Genomic DNA, 16,706 nt, shown 5'->3' on the forward strand with positions numbered 1-16,706 from the left:
TGAAACCCTACTTGACATGTCAATAGTAATAATGCTTTATTTTGTTTATTTGCATGATTTTAGGTATCTCTATTGGTATTGATGAATGTTTTATTGTAGGACCTAAATTGTTTGTGGTTGGATCTTTATGGTTTTACAATAGTTTATCATCACTTTTCACCGTGTACAATATCTACCAATATATGAGCAAGCAAGGTATGTGAGCATGATAGTGTAGAGCTAGATATAGTTATAAATTTACCTTAGATATAGCTAAAAACCTACTTAGTCCACTTCCAATAGCCTCTCGAGTTGATTCAATCTAAAAATGCAAATTCAAATCATGTAGATGAACCCAAACATGTATCAACCTCAAAAAATTAGATTTGGAATTAAATCTCAAAAACCAAGCTTTCAAAATGTCTTCAGACATGTAGTGTCGCAGTTTAAACACTTCGTTGGTGAAGCGGCCACCAAGGTTCAAATCCCTACTGGGCCATTGTGCTCGCAAGGCGTTGTGCCTTCGCTAGGCCATTGTGCTCGCAGATTTGAACAAGTGAAGTGTGGGGATGAGGTCCCCCATGGGCGTGTCATGCCAACGTCCCCAGTCAAGGTTACCAGGCATAATTTAAAAAAAAACCACGAAACCAATGCCATTTGGGGAAGATATTCTCTTTATCAAATTTTGAATTATAAACAAAAATATTAAATACTTTAGAACATGAATATATCATAATGGAAAGAAACCAAAAAAATCATGTATAAAATATCAATTTATGTAGGTTAGATAGCATCTGTTGTTTTAAAGAAAAAATATGGATCATTGTTCTTATCTTTAAATAGTAAGCTATCCCTTGCACTTCATCCTCCAACTTCAAAACAAAGATCGTTTGGTGCTTTTATTTAGGTGAGTTGCTACAAGAAACGCACCTTAACCCTATAGAGTAACCACTCCTTTATGTCTAAATACCCTTTCAAAATCTTAATCCATAGAAAAGAGATTAGGGAACTTATTTCTAGCCAAAAATGGTCTAAACTAGTCATGTAGTACCTAGAATTTACTCAAATTATATCCTACCTTAACTTTTTCTACTCATTAAAATTTGCAATGATTGAGGACACCCTTTTGAAATTTGCAATACATATAATCCTCACATTGAAGAGGGAAGTTGATACAATTTGTATTTCATTTTCAAGTATGTTTATAGAAGAAATATGGCCCACAATTTCATCCCTCATATAATATGATGAAAGATAAGAGAATTAGATTATATCTTGAAAAATAGATAATAAATTTACCTTAAGAAGTACATTTATGGCTTCATTTAGGGGAGAGAAAACAAAGCAGATGAGGACATTTTCTTAGAAGTACATTTATGCTTCATTTACTGTTGGAAATAGAAATGATACTACGTGGCAATACAAAAAGCAAAATATGATTTCAAACTTCACAGCCTTCACTGTTTCGTAGATTAGTAAATTTGTGGGCCAATTGTAGTATGTCTTATACATCCAAAGGAGCACAATACCACTAACTGAATAAACTCTATTCACACTTAGAAAAGACTTATAACACTATTTATCTTATATACCATGGTCGGACATAGATTAAACAAAGCAGACTAGGACCTTCCCTTGCAAACGACATTCACAGCAGATTTAGCTTCATTTTCCAAGTTGAGTTTTGGTAGCATTGAGGAAGTGTGCAGACCAATAGAGCCCAAATATCTGTTACAAGCTCGACCATAAACACCAACTACATCCCTTGATCTCAAATCAAACTCCAAAGGAATCCAGTCTGCTACACCAAATAGACCATATTTTGCAAGGTTGGTTTCAAACGACAAACCTTTAATGACTGTCCATGTATTCTCTACAAGTCCACAATATCCACTTATCTTTTGAAGCTTTTCGTCTGGGTACTTAAATTTCTGCACACCAAACAATGTTTGATACAAACAAAGAGAATGCTTCCGTAAGAAACAGCAGAGAATGTTTGCAAGAAACACTGGAAAGGAAAATCACTAGTATAAGGCATATTAATTAATTACCATACATACTGCCTCCCCTGCTCCTCCATGTCGAGCTCCGGTATGAGTGGTATCCTTTCCAGTAGCATAACTAACTTGAATGGAAATCAAACATTCTGAACTCGACGTTACAGTAATTCCATTTATTCCTTCAAAATTTCCATCGTTCCAGTCTATCCCCCCTCCTCCACCAAATGGCCCCAAATTATGAAAGCTAATTTCACTGCATTTAAGACAAAAACTTCCTTCGCTCCTACTGAACGATGCTTCAATATAAATAGGGCTGAGGTTCTGTCTGAATACATCCAAATAACCTTCTTCATCTAATATAACAATAACATCACCATCTTCGTCGGTATATCTTAAATTAAGCTCATCGGCAACCCCCTTCAACTTGAAACGATCAAAAATCTTGGATTTCAGTTTTTGCAAAGATATATCTGGATCCCCATGATAATTTAAGACCACTTTAAACCGTACCATTATGTCTTCATATTTCACCTAAAAAAAATCAATATCGCAATAATGAGGGCAAGAAATTAAACAAAATTGCCACAAGACCATCTAAGAAATACCAAATATTAAACCACAAAAAACATCTAATCATTAACTTAAGCTAAATTAACTAAAAAATCTTCAAAAAATACTAATCCGGTTGGTCCCAGATGAGCTCGCCTAAATCTCTTACCTTTATTACGTGGATTGGCATCTTTCAACTTCCAATTGAATCTGACATTCAAATTGCATTACAAACTTGTCAAAAACAGCAACTATAAATGTGCATAGACAACCCACGCTAAAGGCGTTTTCTCATGAACACACATCTTGTCAGCTTAATTGAGTAGAAAGAAAGATGTTTATACAGGCTAATTAATTTTGACAAACAAGTGACTTTCAAAACAAACAAGTATAACAATACAAGTAGAAATATAAATTTCTTTGAGATTAACTTGTTGAAACCTAGACATAAATATTTAATAAAAAAATTAATTAATAATTCTTACAGGCTCATAGCTTGTGGGATCCGGAGGAAATAGTGTCATTCATATATGTACATTTTAAACAATGAACCCTAACTTTGAAAAATGTGACATTTTATAGAAGTATAAATCTATTTTAAACAATATATTATTTCATAGTTTATAATGTTTTATTTTTTATTTATCATTTTATTTAAATAATTATTCTATTAGTGTGAATGAGGCCATTAACTGTTTGATCACTATATTAGATGACGGTCAAATAAAGTGGTCTATAATGCTGTAATGAGTGGGTGAAAGAAAGCAGGCTATAATAATAAAAGATGTTTCCAAACACAAAAAAATAGGAAAAAACAAGTCATAATAATAAAAGAAATTTCATACACAAAATATTGAAAAATTGAAATGAAAATTTTTTTCACAATCAAAATAATCTCTCAATAGCAATAAAAATACTACAAATTTTACTAAATTCCACATGACCCATTCCAAATAGACTTATAATTATCTGAATGACAATTAAAATTATAATAGTAAAGAAATATATATTCTATTACAGGTTCATTCAGGAAGGAGGAAAAACTGCAATATATTAATGTCTTACAATTATGTATGATAAAAACTACTTTTGTCTTTTCCTCTTCTTTTTTACCGTTACATCCAAAAACTAAACTAACTCCATTAAGAAAACCTAAGTTGACCAAGCCAACCAAAAAATGGCATGACAAAGTTGAGATTCACTTCCATGAAACAAAGGTTACAAAGTTGGGATTCTCTTGCATAAGCCAAAGATTAAATTCCACTGGCCACTAAGATTTTTTATTGAAGAGGTGGAGTGCAATATAACCCCTTTTGTAAGTGAAAAGATTCTCTTTTTAAAAGTGAATCAAATTAAGTTAAAAAATAAAAAATAAATATAAATATTAGTTGGAAAAGTTTTATACAATTCATAATAGTTTAAGATTGTGTGCATATTTTAGTATCAATATTTTGGATCACACTCTATGATCAATCATCAGAATGATAGAAAGCTTATAGAGTAGAAAGATAGGTTGCTGCAGATCTATGGTGGCTAAAAAGGATTGATTCAAAGAGGGTGAGGAGTGGGAAAATGTTGCACACCAAACAAGGAGAGACACAAAGGAGCATGGTTGAACAATAGATAAAAATTAAGAAGAAAGAAATAGAAGACTGAAATATTGCAAATTTATGATGGCTAAAAAGAGTTGGTTTGAGGGTGAGTGGGTGAGAAGATATTGCACACCAAACCAGGGACACAAAAGAAGCATGTTTGAACAGGAAAAAATAAATAAAAATTAGAAGATTTTAGACATAATAATCACAAATAAAACATTTACTAAATTACAACACATTCAATACTACAATAATTTATAAAAAAAAAAAAATTGAAATGAAGGAAATCATTGATTAAAAACCCAAGCAATGAGGTTAAAGCACCAAATGATATTAGAAAGAGATCAAGGGCAAACTGTATTAAATAGTAATGAATTTAATATGTGTAATTTCATTTCAATGAAAATGATAAATAAAAAAAATCGTTGAAGAATGCCCTGCCTCACTTCCTGAGCCTCGCTACTCCTCCGTGCTTCTCTGTTCATTCGTCAAACACTGCAAAATGCAAACGCTTCTTCACTAACCTGCTCCGTTACTTTGGCTTCTACAGATTCGCAGCACTTCCGCATTACAAATCGAACGAAGACCGCTGTGACAGACACAGCGCCTGCAAATGTTTCCTAAACATTTTCTTAGGGTTTTGAAAAATATTTTAACGATTTTCATTCTTCTTTAGGTTATTTAGTCGAGAGACAAGCCGAGACTCCAGCAGGATGTCTCTGGTTATCGGAGACGCGAACCAGGAGCTAAGATGCATCTGTAAAAAAATATGTAATTATGTAAAAAATAATTCTTTAAAATTTTTGACAGTCTGTCTAAAATCATCCCTTTCATACCATACAGTTTTTCTGAAATTTTAATTGTATTTTAGGATAAAAATGACTAAATAAGTTATACAGTCATCAAATTTAAGGCCAGAATGCCATCCCTTTTCAAATTTCAACAGTTACAGTTGCAATAGATCTCAACAAAGGCCGATCATCTCCAACAGCTCACGATTTCAATGTTCTTTTTACATACGAGTGTTGGTTTAATCGATAACGCGTTTTGAACCCTTTTCTGGATGAAGTTTAGGGCGAATTGAGATTTTGTGGGTTTTCTTTAACTTCGCCGGATTTCTAATTTTTAGCTTGAAATTCGGCAGAAACTCTGACTGTGATCAGGATGACCGCTACACTAAAGAGAAAAACTGATAATTGATCAGGCTGACTAGTAAACCCTAAGCTAGGGTCCGAAAGTACTTATCATAGAACAAATCAGAGATAGAGATAACAGGGGGTTTTCTATGACCAAACCTAAAATCAAAGAGTTATTACCAGAATAAAACACCGCAATATAAATAATGCCATATCATTAAAGACTTCAAGCATCCACAATCAATAATGTTAAAAGAATAAAGCTCTCCAAAGAGTTCCCTGCAATAGAGTCCTATAAAAGAACAAAGCTATCCAAAAACAAATTGCCAGCAATCTATGTCTATGTTTATTTCTTTCAGTAAATTATAAACCTTCACCAAGTTTTACTCACCAATGCACTTCTTTTTGAGCAGGGATACAATCGTTCGATCTCTGTTCTCCCTGAAACCACCTTTGCTTACGAAATGTTACTAAATTTGAAAGCATACAAGAAGATTCATAACAGCGGTGGCCGTGGAATAAAGTGATGAGCATATTTCCAGCTGTAAAGACACATTATGAAGTAATTAGCTTTATCATGTTTTTAATATTAACTTTCCGTACACTCCAATAGTGCAAGGTGTTGGGGCTCAAATCTCTAATGTCAGATTTGTTTAAATCTCTTATTTTATGGTTTAGTTATACTTGATCTATTATCTATAATCAATCTAAAACATCTTAAATAAGTCTCTTAAATGTCTAAAGATACAAAAATCATTAAAAAATCTAAGTCTAGGTTATTTTTGTTGTTTTATTGATGTTTTGTGTTTGTTGATCTTTTATACTTATGGGGTTCTTTATACTTGCATACCTTTCATATCGATCTGACAATCCACTGAAGTCTTTGTTAAAATTTTGTCTAAGTATTGTTTTGTCAAAGTTTCAAAGCTTTTCATCAGGCCCCCTCTTGTACTATTCCTTTGGCATTTCCAAGCCTCAAAGTCTAAATTCTATTAAAAGTCTAAGTCCTTTGTATCTATCAAACTTTCATATTTTCACATACATCCCATCCCTTTGTATTCATTCCCCAACTTTTGGCCTTGCCCTTGATTAGGTATCTATTTCCATCGACCCCAAAAAATCTAAAACTTTGTCAATTGATATAGATAACCTATCAAAGTCATACCTTAGGTCATTTCCTTGATTTTGTACCTAGTTAACCCCATCTTGATTCCCTGATCTCGAGATCCTAATGCCTTGTTCCTATCAAAGGTTTAGACTTTGGGCCATTTCCTTGATTCACTACCTAGTCAAGCCCCATCTTGGCTCCGAAATCTCAGTATCCTAATGCCTTGTTTCTATCGAAGTTTCCTTTTTGACCTTCCCCCATCTAACAACCCCTCTAATATGACTTCCTTGTTACCCCTAATTCCCTATGTACTCTAATCCTTAGCATAAATATATGTTACCCGAACTCCCAATATCTTGAAACTCCCACGTGTTCCACTATGACTCCCACCTACCTTTCAAATGACTCAACACCATTCATGCAGCCTAGTAGCCTGCAACTACCATATTTAATATGTTAGCATCCATAAAATAGAAAAAATCATCATAGGGGCATAAATATAAACAAATTAGGACTATGGAGATGATGACTATGATGTTTCAATGTTGTAATGGAAAAAAAATGTTCTTGCAAAGAAAAATGTCTTTCTTGAGAACCAACCTTTTATATTACACTAGGATGAATTGGCAATTTTTTCATTTATTTTTATTTTATTGTTTTACTACTCAAAACTAGAAATGGATAAAATGTTTAATTACAATTTGATATATCTATCTATAATGAACTAGTGAAAATATTTCTATACACTAGGAAAATTATAGATTGATTTACACAAAAATAGAAAGTGTGTCTCTAGAACCTTAGTATATGAAAGAAATGCAAGATTCAACTGACCATGTTGAATCTCCTCAAAAATTTCCACATTAGATGCCACAATGTGTACATTAGTCGAAGGAACAATAGGAGCAAAATGTGAGAAGGCGTAGACTCAAGATTGGTGATCAATCTCCACAACTACAAATTTTTCTCTGCAATGCAAATATCAAATGATGACAAAATATGGTGTGAAACCAATACTATTTCCTTCTCTACCATGTGTGATTTAATATATGGAAAGGATATTGGTTGACAATGAAGGCACATGTAAAACATTATCGAATGCTCTACCATCCATGTCAATAGATCTCTTCCCACAAACACACATATTTGTGTTGTTATCCACCAAGATGTGTGGTGATGAACAAGATTAAAATGGCCAAAACATGCTTTATGATGAATGCATATGATGTTCAAGGCTCTAAAATAAAGTATCCACCTATCTAAATCAGAATCTGAAAATGCAAGAAGTGCTTGCCCCTTATGACTCTTTAGCTCTAATGAAGAAGATGAACCCCCAACATTGTTGAGGTAAACTGATTTGATTCTTTTTAAGAAGATTCTTCAACTCATTAATTTATTTCAATTAACATTGATGTCCATCATGCCTAGATTTCTTGCAATATGCACATTTAGGCTTCTCATCCTTATATTATTCCCCTTAAATGTGAGATGATTCAAATTCTTTGTGTAGCTTTCTCTTTTTCTTCTTTTGCGTCTTACCAAGATTCCTTGTTTCTTTCTATACCTTTGGCTCACTTTCCACCAATGCTTGTGGTTTAGAAGACTTGATTACACCCATTTGAATTGACTTACCTTCCTCTTGGATTAGGAGATTTGTAAATTCATCAAACTTAGGATCAAAATATGATGCTCCCATTGAAATTTGATAAGTACAAGATCGAAAAACAAACATTGAATACTCCAGACCAAGCTTGGATAACACATTTAGAATCAATTATAAATCCTCTTAACAATATTGCAATCTTTTTTGTGTGTTCTTAGCTACTTGATTTTGGAGATAACAACAAAAATATGTGTGTTTGTGGTTAAAACCTTTTGGATCAAAATTCAGCAAATAATTGTCAATCTAATATCCACTAATATTATCAGTTTTACCATACACTTTTTGAAAATTTTGTCAAGCTCCCTTAGGTATTTTACATGATTCAATATTAAACTTTAAATAAAAAGGGGGTAATAAAGATATGCATCCAACATTTTCTCGTAATTGATCTCTCACCTTGGTATTTTGTCAAGATTTGTAGGTTGAAAAATTATTTTCCTTTAAATAGCCAAGATAACCCTTTCCCATGAAATAAACTATATAGATTTTCTCCATGATGCATATTTATATGGAGTTAGGGGTTCAATTTGATATTTACCAATTGCATGAATACACAAAACATAAAAGAAGGCAAAAAAGCACCATAATATTACCCCCAAAAATTAATCAATCAAGAATCCACCCTGCAAAATATGATCTTGCACTTTATATTTTGTGTACTTACATGTGCTAGATGCCAAAAAATGGTGCTTACAGATGTCAAATTTTTTTGCAATCTCAAAGTACAAATTTTACATAGAATGGGATCAATTAGATCACATCACTACAAAGAATAGGAAAAATCATACACTTTCAAAAAAAGGGCACGTAAAAATATTATCATAGGAGCAGGAACAAAACCCTACTAGTTCCCAAATCCAAAACTTCTTAGCTCAACACTTGTGAGAATTTTAAATTTAAGCAAAAACAATACAACAAAATCAAAAACCAATGCATCACTATGAATAGCATGAAATTCTACCTTAAAAAAAACTTGTAAAACGAAGGCTAGATGACCGAGTTATGGGCATCTGAAGTTTGACTCCAAAATCTAAAATTGAAATGGAGGGGTTGATGAATTTGAAAAGGGATTGTTGACATCAAAAGCCAACCCAAATGAAATATACCCCTCAGGCAATGGAATATACCCCTCAGGCAATGGAAGTTTCAGATTTATGTTCGGCCTTTGCTGCATATTTTGCGATATATTTTAGAACTGCATTTATTTAGAGAACGGGTTGGCAATCTACATTGGCCCTTTAAATAGAGAGTATAAATGGGTTGTGAATATTCAAGTGGTCATCATTTCTTGCAGGAGTATGTTTAGGTTGGCCATTTTTGTCATTGGAGGGGATTGATTTGTCTTGCATTTTCCAAGGGGCTTTATAATGACAAATAAGAGATGTCCCTTTTTTTCTTGAGACAAGTTTGTAGGGTGCACTTTGTGTGGCGTTGTACACGATTTGTCAATTCACTATAGTTAGTGGAAGGGTCTGTTTTCATTATCATTCTTGTGTCCATCAAGCAAGGATCATCAATAGGAGATATGTGAATGATTGTGTTTCTTAATTCGATGGTTTTTGGGTTCCATGCAGAGACATATCTATCAATGTAGTCAAGTGCATTTTGTACTGATAGAATGTTATTCCATTGTAATTTTTCAAAAGTTGCTTCATGAAGCCAAATTAAACCATGGATATGTGTAGATACTCTATGTTGCCACTCATACCTGCGAAAGGAATTTTTAGTGAGTAATATAAGTAAAAAGTGTTGTAGTACAAGATTAAAATAGTTTAAGAATTATACCTATACCAATAGTCTTTTGCACCAAGGAGTTTTTCCAAGACCTCTTTACGAAATGTTGTAAATCTGTGGTGCATGTATACTGCAATAAGGTGTGGGTTTTGAACTATATTTTGTATCCTCCATCTAGAAGTTGCATATGGATTTTTAGGTGCATTGGATGGCATGATACTATGCAAGTCTAGTCATTTTGTATCTGTTGCACTGAGGGTGAAGAATAGTGTTGGGAAACCAATCTAAATAACCATGTCTGAGAGCTCTCCTCTATGTTGGTTCTAGAACGGGCATGTGCCATGAATTGATGAGGTAAACCTCATGAGTTGTTTAGCAAGCTTGTCATCAGGCAAGTCCTATAGTCTTTGGCATAGATCAGAAATCGTTGTTGGTAGAGAATCATCTAGTTTTCTTTGCACAAAAATAGAGGGTGTGGCTTGACTTCGATGATGCATCAGTATGTTTAGTATGAAGTATCTAAATCATGGGTGTTGCCCAAATCCATTATCATGGTATCGTAGAAGATGTAGAGAATATTTATGTAACTTAACTTATTTTATGCGTTTTTGTTTGAATATGGCGCTTCCTTTTGGAAACAAAGTAGGAAATGCCATTGCAAATAATTCTTCAGTGGTGTATTCATTTATGAGGGATGGAGAAATGGGTGGCCAATTTAGAGTAGGAGTTGATCATCATTTCCCTAGTTGTAGTAAAGAGCACACCTCTTCAACCTCTCTAAGTGCAGGTGGAATATTTTCCATAATTGAAGATTGTGATTCCATGTTCTCTTGTTATGTGTCGTCCTCTGTAATATCTGGTTGTGTGAACTCTGCATCTCTTGGATTAGTGGTTGAAGTTGTTGCATATAGAAGGTCTGAGATGTCAATAGAGGCAATGGGTAAAGATGTTAATGCAAGTTCATATAACTTTACATCTTTATAATATGGGTTATTGATTATCTTATATTTCAATGCTTCATGAACATGATCTCTACTTACATAGAATCTATATTTTTGTTGCCCAATGCTTTCCTTGTTTACTATTATTATATCCAATTCATGTATAAGCCTTGGCAAGTAGGATGCAATTGTAGTAATATCTTGAGGAAAACAAATAGTGTGGCCACTATATTTGAGTTGCCCTCCCCTAGCATAAGTAACTTGAAGTACTGGGCTAACCCTTGCAATTAACATCTCCTGAATTTAAGATAGTCTTTGCAAATAGATAGGTTGCTGATCAGGATCCATATTGTTCCATTTTGAGAATCGATGACCATTCTTTTCTAATGTGCATCTATAACATGTAGTTATTCCATAAGATTTCTTAGTTTTGATGTTTGGATATCTTTCAATACAAACCAAACATGTTGACATGTTTGAGAGGCTATCCAACTTTGAACGAAATTTATTTCTAGAAATGTAATAATTTTGAGAGAAAGGTGATGGAGGTTGCATTTGGGCAAAAAGGTTGGGCTCAATTATCTATTGTAATTGAGGTGGATGTGATGGTAGATGGAAAGGATTATTAGATGAAGAGAATGCAAATGTGGAAGATTCATCAAGAAGGATGTGTTGTTTTTCTCATCTTCTTTTGTTAATACTATCTTTCCTTGCATGGTACCGTATGCGTTGCATTTCATTTTGGCAAGCACGCTTTTCTTGCATCTTTTCATTGTGTTCTTCTGTTTGAAGTTTCTTTGAGAATTAGAAGAATGTGATCTATCTGTAAATGATGATCATGTAAATAGTATATATATAAAGAATGAAATAATGTGAATTGAAGGCATCTAGGTCTTTGTAAGAATTATTTTTTGTGTTATTTTACAAAAAAATATGCATGCATAATTTTAAATAATTTGGTCAACTATTATAACAAAAATTATGAGATAATACAATGTGGCATATAATTAAAGTAACACAAAATATCTTGATACATAAGATTAGAAAAGAGTCTAAATACTTGCTATGTAACCAATGTAAATAATAATAAGGCTCCTAATAAATAATTGTTATCAATCTACTTCTAGTTTCTCTTGAACAAATGCCAAATCCTTTGCAAAATTTTAAAGAGATAAACTAACTATTTCTTCCACTTGAAGTAATGTTATGTTTATCTTAAGATGGATCTTACAAATCATAATCTTATCAATTTAAAATTTTACAAGAGAGCTAATGTTTTCTCCTAAAATTTACTTCAATTAAAATTAGTATTTAAATTTTCTAACAAAGTGATCATAGGAGAGGTTTGTTGAAAACTCATTTTCTTAATAAAGTTAATAATCCTATAAATAAGACATCGAATTCTAACTTTATTCAATTTACATAGATATGCAAACATAATTTGAAAGGACATGGGTGCCCAACTATTATATATAAGCTTAGGACATAACAAGTTATCGAAATAGAACTTTGTACATAACAAAAAGTAAGAAATGTTTTGAGGTACAAATCAATATATGACTGTAGTTCCACATGTACTAAGATTTAAATGCAATCAAGCTAAAGAAACTTAACAGTTGCAATAATGATGCTTTGTGTTTCGTACCCACCAAATGGGATCATTTTGATTTTGAGATCAAGTAGAAACTGACAATTGATTGCACTGTCTAAGATTTGTTTAGCACCATCAAGCTCTGCTAGTAGAAGTTGAAAATCTTCTGCGCTAACACCCAACAAAGCCTGGTCCTTCAAATGTGATAACTTTAATGAGTTCACCTGTTTCATCTTGCAAGTCAATTTTTAGCATATAGCTAAAATCAAATTTAGAGAGATCAATAGAACACTTCGAGCATCGGAATGTATTTGGTGAAGTCTGGATTACTTTTTTCTTGCATTTTTTAGTGTCCACAATATGAGGACAAGAAAGGTAGTAAAATTTATCGACATGGCATTTTGAGATAGTGGCCTTTACACACACATTCCCCTCCTCAAAAATGCTTCTATTTTTTATAGAAGAAATAGCTTGTAGATTTTTAAAGTTGTGGGAGGAAAGGTGGCTCTTTGACGATGAAAGGGAATGATGGTCAATTTCTGTGGTAGCATACCATGTTTGCAATGTTGACGCTTCCAATATTTTGGGATTTATTACAATTGTAGTGGAAAATATGGTGTCAAGTTCTTTTCCATACAAGGAAATTATATGAGCAGATTTGATTAAAAGGGTTGGGCGATTTGTTTCTATGGACATTTCAGAGATTTGGTTACCTTCAATCTGAAAATGATGACCCGAAAGTGTAACTTCAACAGTACAATTTGAGGTGTCTATGATTGTAACAATATATTTTGTTGTTTCGGTGCCATCCATTATGCGTATGGTTGATGTTTTAGAGATAGATACAAGAATTCCAATGATATCTACAAGGTGATTAATAGGTAATGATTCCAATGAATCTACGCTCTTTATATCAAAGCTATGCATGGGTATGGTAGAGTCTATGGATGTGGATGTAATTATGGTAGATGAGTTGTGGAGGAATATTTCAAAAGGGTTTGTGGAGCTACTATATTTGGTGTTGGAAACCTTAACACGACCATTGGAGATCACATAAAGACTATTAGATTGAATAACATGGTAGAACTCATCAACAAGTTCATTGAAACAAGTCACATGTATTTCAGTTCCTACTTTGTCAATAAAATCAAAGCCAAAAACTTTCCCATCATGTCCAACATTTTTATATTCATGGATGGGACCCTCAATTGACCATTGATTATGATATGGGCTCAATGTTGTGATGGGGATTATTGTAAAAGGGGACAAGGTTTGTTCATATATAGGCCTTCCACATTGTTGGAGGGAACATTTTTTAGATGGATCAGATTCGGGTGGGTTTTGAGAGCTGCTTGATGGAATGAAGTTGGTAGCTTGTAGAAGAGGAATTGGTGTTCCAACTCTTTTTGCATTATTTAAAATTATTTTCAAGCTAATAATTGCAATAGCCCTACAATTAAAGGAGATTTAAATTTAGTAAGGAGATATAGATGAATAAATGAGAACTTTAAAAATAATAGTATGCAATTGTGGACATACATGAATTTGTGGAACTTCTTGCAAGTATATCCGCTCAAGAAAATGATGGAACCTTTAACTAAAGCATCCTCCAAAACAAGCTTGTTGAATTGGTCAGGAAGCAAAGAAGGATGTGTATGTACACCATCAGAGAGGTGTAATCGATATTTCACATTCGTAGATCATTGTTTTATGGACTCTACACATGTTGCCTCTAAAGAAGGATCGGAAATAGACATGCCCGCAAGAATGTTGGCAATTGCATTTGTAGTTAATGTTGTCATAGTGGCAAATGTTTTCCTATGAATCATTTGATAAAATTTTATTATTATTTGTAGTTAGGTATATAGACAAATAAAATTAAAAAATTGAAATCCAAATCTAAGTAAAAATGAAAAATATATAAGTAAATGCAAAGTTAACCTATATGAAAATATTAATTTCTAAAATTTATAATAAATAAATAATAATTTGAAAACTTAATAAGAAATAATCCATTCATTTAATTATTGAATAATTTAAAAAAATAAATATTTATTGTTTCTACTCATCCTCTCAAGCCTTGCATGTGGTTCCTATTTTTTATAGGGTAAAAATTATTTTAATTAGATCATAGTGCATAAGAACTCACATCTATTTATGTTGTCGATGAACTTGAGGAAATAAAGCATTTTTTTTTTACATAATAGAACTTTTATTTATTTATTTTATTTTATTTTGTAAAATACTCTCACAAAATTATAAAATAGTTTTTAATATTGTTTTATAAAATTACAAATTGTGATAGATTGAAAATAACAATAAAGAGGGAAAAAAACATGGAATGAGCTCAAAGTATTATAATTTACTATGATTTATTTCTATTTTTCACTTAAATCTCTATCCACTAGTAAAACTTTTATTTATTTAATTAAAATATATATTTCTCAATCCCAGCTGGCCAATGAGGAAAAAAGAATGTTGAGTGACAAGGAAAATGGGAATAATTAAAATTTGTGAATTATGGCCATGGCATGTTTAATCTTGTTTTATAAAATGACAAATTGTGATTTATTTCTATTTTTCACTTAAGCCTCTATCCACTAGTAAAACTTTTATTTATTTATTTATTTATTTTTGATAAAATACTCTCACAAAATTATAATATTATTTTAGAAATGGATACTCTCCTTTGCTTACACAAAAAATCTTTCTCAATCCCAACTAGCCAATGAGGAAAAAAGAATGGTTGAGTGACGAGGAAAATAGGATTAATTTAAATTTGTGAATTCAATATCGATGATCATGAAAAGTTCAATCATCTTGCATCAATTTTTAGAAGATGTAAACCGTTCATCTTTAGAGTTAACTCAATTACTTCAAATAAGATACGCCTTCGGTGTAATAAATATTATTCATGGCAATTGAAAATCTAGTTTAAAAAAATTTAGATTTGGTTCTATCTTAAAAAGAGGATGTGCATTAAGACTATATACTTAGTGGTACTTGGTGGTAGAGAAATTTCATATTAATAAAGTATGTGGCCTCACATGTAATTTCAAGACTATATATCAAAATAGATCGCAAATTTCTTTCTTTGTACTATTAATTGAGTTCTACTATGTGTTTATGTATTTTATTTCCATGGATGGATAATCCTTAAATGGTTTATCTGTCTAACTACTAAGATCTCAAGTAACTCTATATTTAAATGGTTTATATGTCTATTATTCTAGAATCAAACTACTAAGATCTCAAGTGACTCTATTTTTACGAAGGAGGGAGTTTAGAGGATTTGGAGTAAAAAAATTGTAGAACTTTGTGCATTATTTGAGATCTTTACATCAACCCATTTTTTCTTCCAATTCGAAACTAATTTAATCATCAACCTTAATTTTTATTTATTTTTCATGTTCTCGACCAATGAAGACTATTTTTTAAGTAAATGTGATTAAATAAGAATTTGACCAAGTGTAAGGTCACCCCTATAGAATTTTTAAGTGATTATATTTCATTGTTTTGTTAGATTTAACTATTTTTAGTTTCCTTATTCACCCATATTTGATATACTTTGCCTAATCCAAAAATAAAATCACTTCATGTTAGAAGTTTGAATTCTCTAAGATGGACACATATCATGCTATTATATATAAAATTGAGGCCTTGATATCTCTAGTATGTTATCAGCTATTTTTTATTTTATATACTTTCCTCATTTTCACATATTTGTCTAAAATATATATATCGATAGGAAACTTAGATGTTGAATTACCATATTTAACTTATACATTAATAGAAAAATTTAGTTACCAAATTAAGAAAACTTAGTATAAGAAAAATAATTTCAATTCAATCTAAATGTTGATTTTTAATAAGAAAAAGATAAAAAACATATTATGTGCCTTTATAATAAATTCACTTAATTTTCTATAAAACTTCATGAAATCATTGTGAAAGTATACCTTGCTATCCCAATTCTCTCCTTATTAGTTCCTACCAAATGCAGGATATTTTTGCATTCATCGAATTCCGTCCATTAATTAGTTTAACCAAAGATATCATAGAATTAAAAAAATTCAACAGAAACTCTATACTCTTAACTTTAATTTTTATTTTAAATAATTATTAAAAAACTATTTTTTTTATTCTCATTGAATTTTCTTTATTTTTTTTATTTTTTTATTTTTTATTTTTGTAAGTGTAAAATTCATTTTTTTTAAAATAATTTACATATTGTTATGCCAACTACATCATTTATTATTGACTAGAATATACCAAACATTTCATAAAGTATATTATTTACCACAATAAACAAGAAGCAACATACACATAAGGTACACATTTTTTCATACATGGCCCAACATGCCCACTCCATTCATGCCTTTATCTTTAGTGGCAAGCTACTCAACTTCA

At 31.7% G+C, this 16,706-nt stretch overlaps 1 protein-coding gene across 1 annotated transcript; it reads right to left on the bottom strand.

The window, feature by feature from the left end:
* Positions 1 to 1,415: 1,415 nt before the first annotated feature.
* Positions 1,416 to 5,802, bottom strand: LOC131030728 (jacalin-related lectin 19). The gene is made up of 4 exons (XM_057961623.2): positions 5,651 to 5,802; positions 2,698 to 2,738; positions 2,031 to 2,510; positions 1,416 to 1,910 (listed from the first exon to the last, which is right to left on the bottom strand). The coding sequence occupies exons 2-4, from the start codon at positions 2,716 to 2,718 to the stop codon at positions 1,602 to 1,604; spliced, it is 810 nt and encodes a 269-aa protein (XP_057817606.2). The 5' UTR covers positions 2,719 to 2,738; positions 5,651 to 5,802; the 3' UTR covers positions 1,416 to 1,601.
* Between the last annotated feature and the right edge of the window lie 10,904 nt (positions 5,803 to 16,706).

Source organism: Cryptomeria japonica, chromosome 10 (genome assembly GCF_030272615.1).
Source record: "Cryptomeria japonica chromosome 10, Sugi_1.0, whole genome shotgun sequence".
In the NCBI taxonomy this organism is placed as follows: domain Eukaryota; kingdom Viridiplantae; phylum Streptophyta; class Pinopsida; order Cupressales; family Cupressaceae; genus Cryptomeria; species Cryptomeria japonica.

Excerpts from the sequence above, each read along its gene's own strand:
- LOC131030728 (XM_057961623.2), bottom strand. The coding sequence starts at position 2,718 with ATGCCAATCCACGTAATAAAG. Across the intron at positions 2,511-2,697 it reads TGCCAATCCACGTAATAAAG|GTGAAATATGAAGACATAAT; the intron begins GTAAGAGATTTA and ends GATTTTTTTTAG. Across the intron at positions 1,911-2,030 it reads CAGGGGAGGCAGTATGTATG|AAATTTAAGTACCCAGACGA; the intron begins GTAATTAATTAA and ends TTTGGTGTGCAG.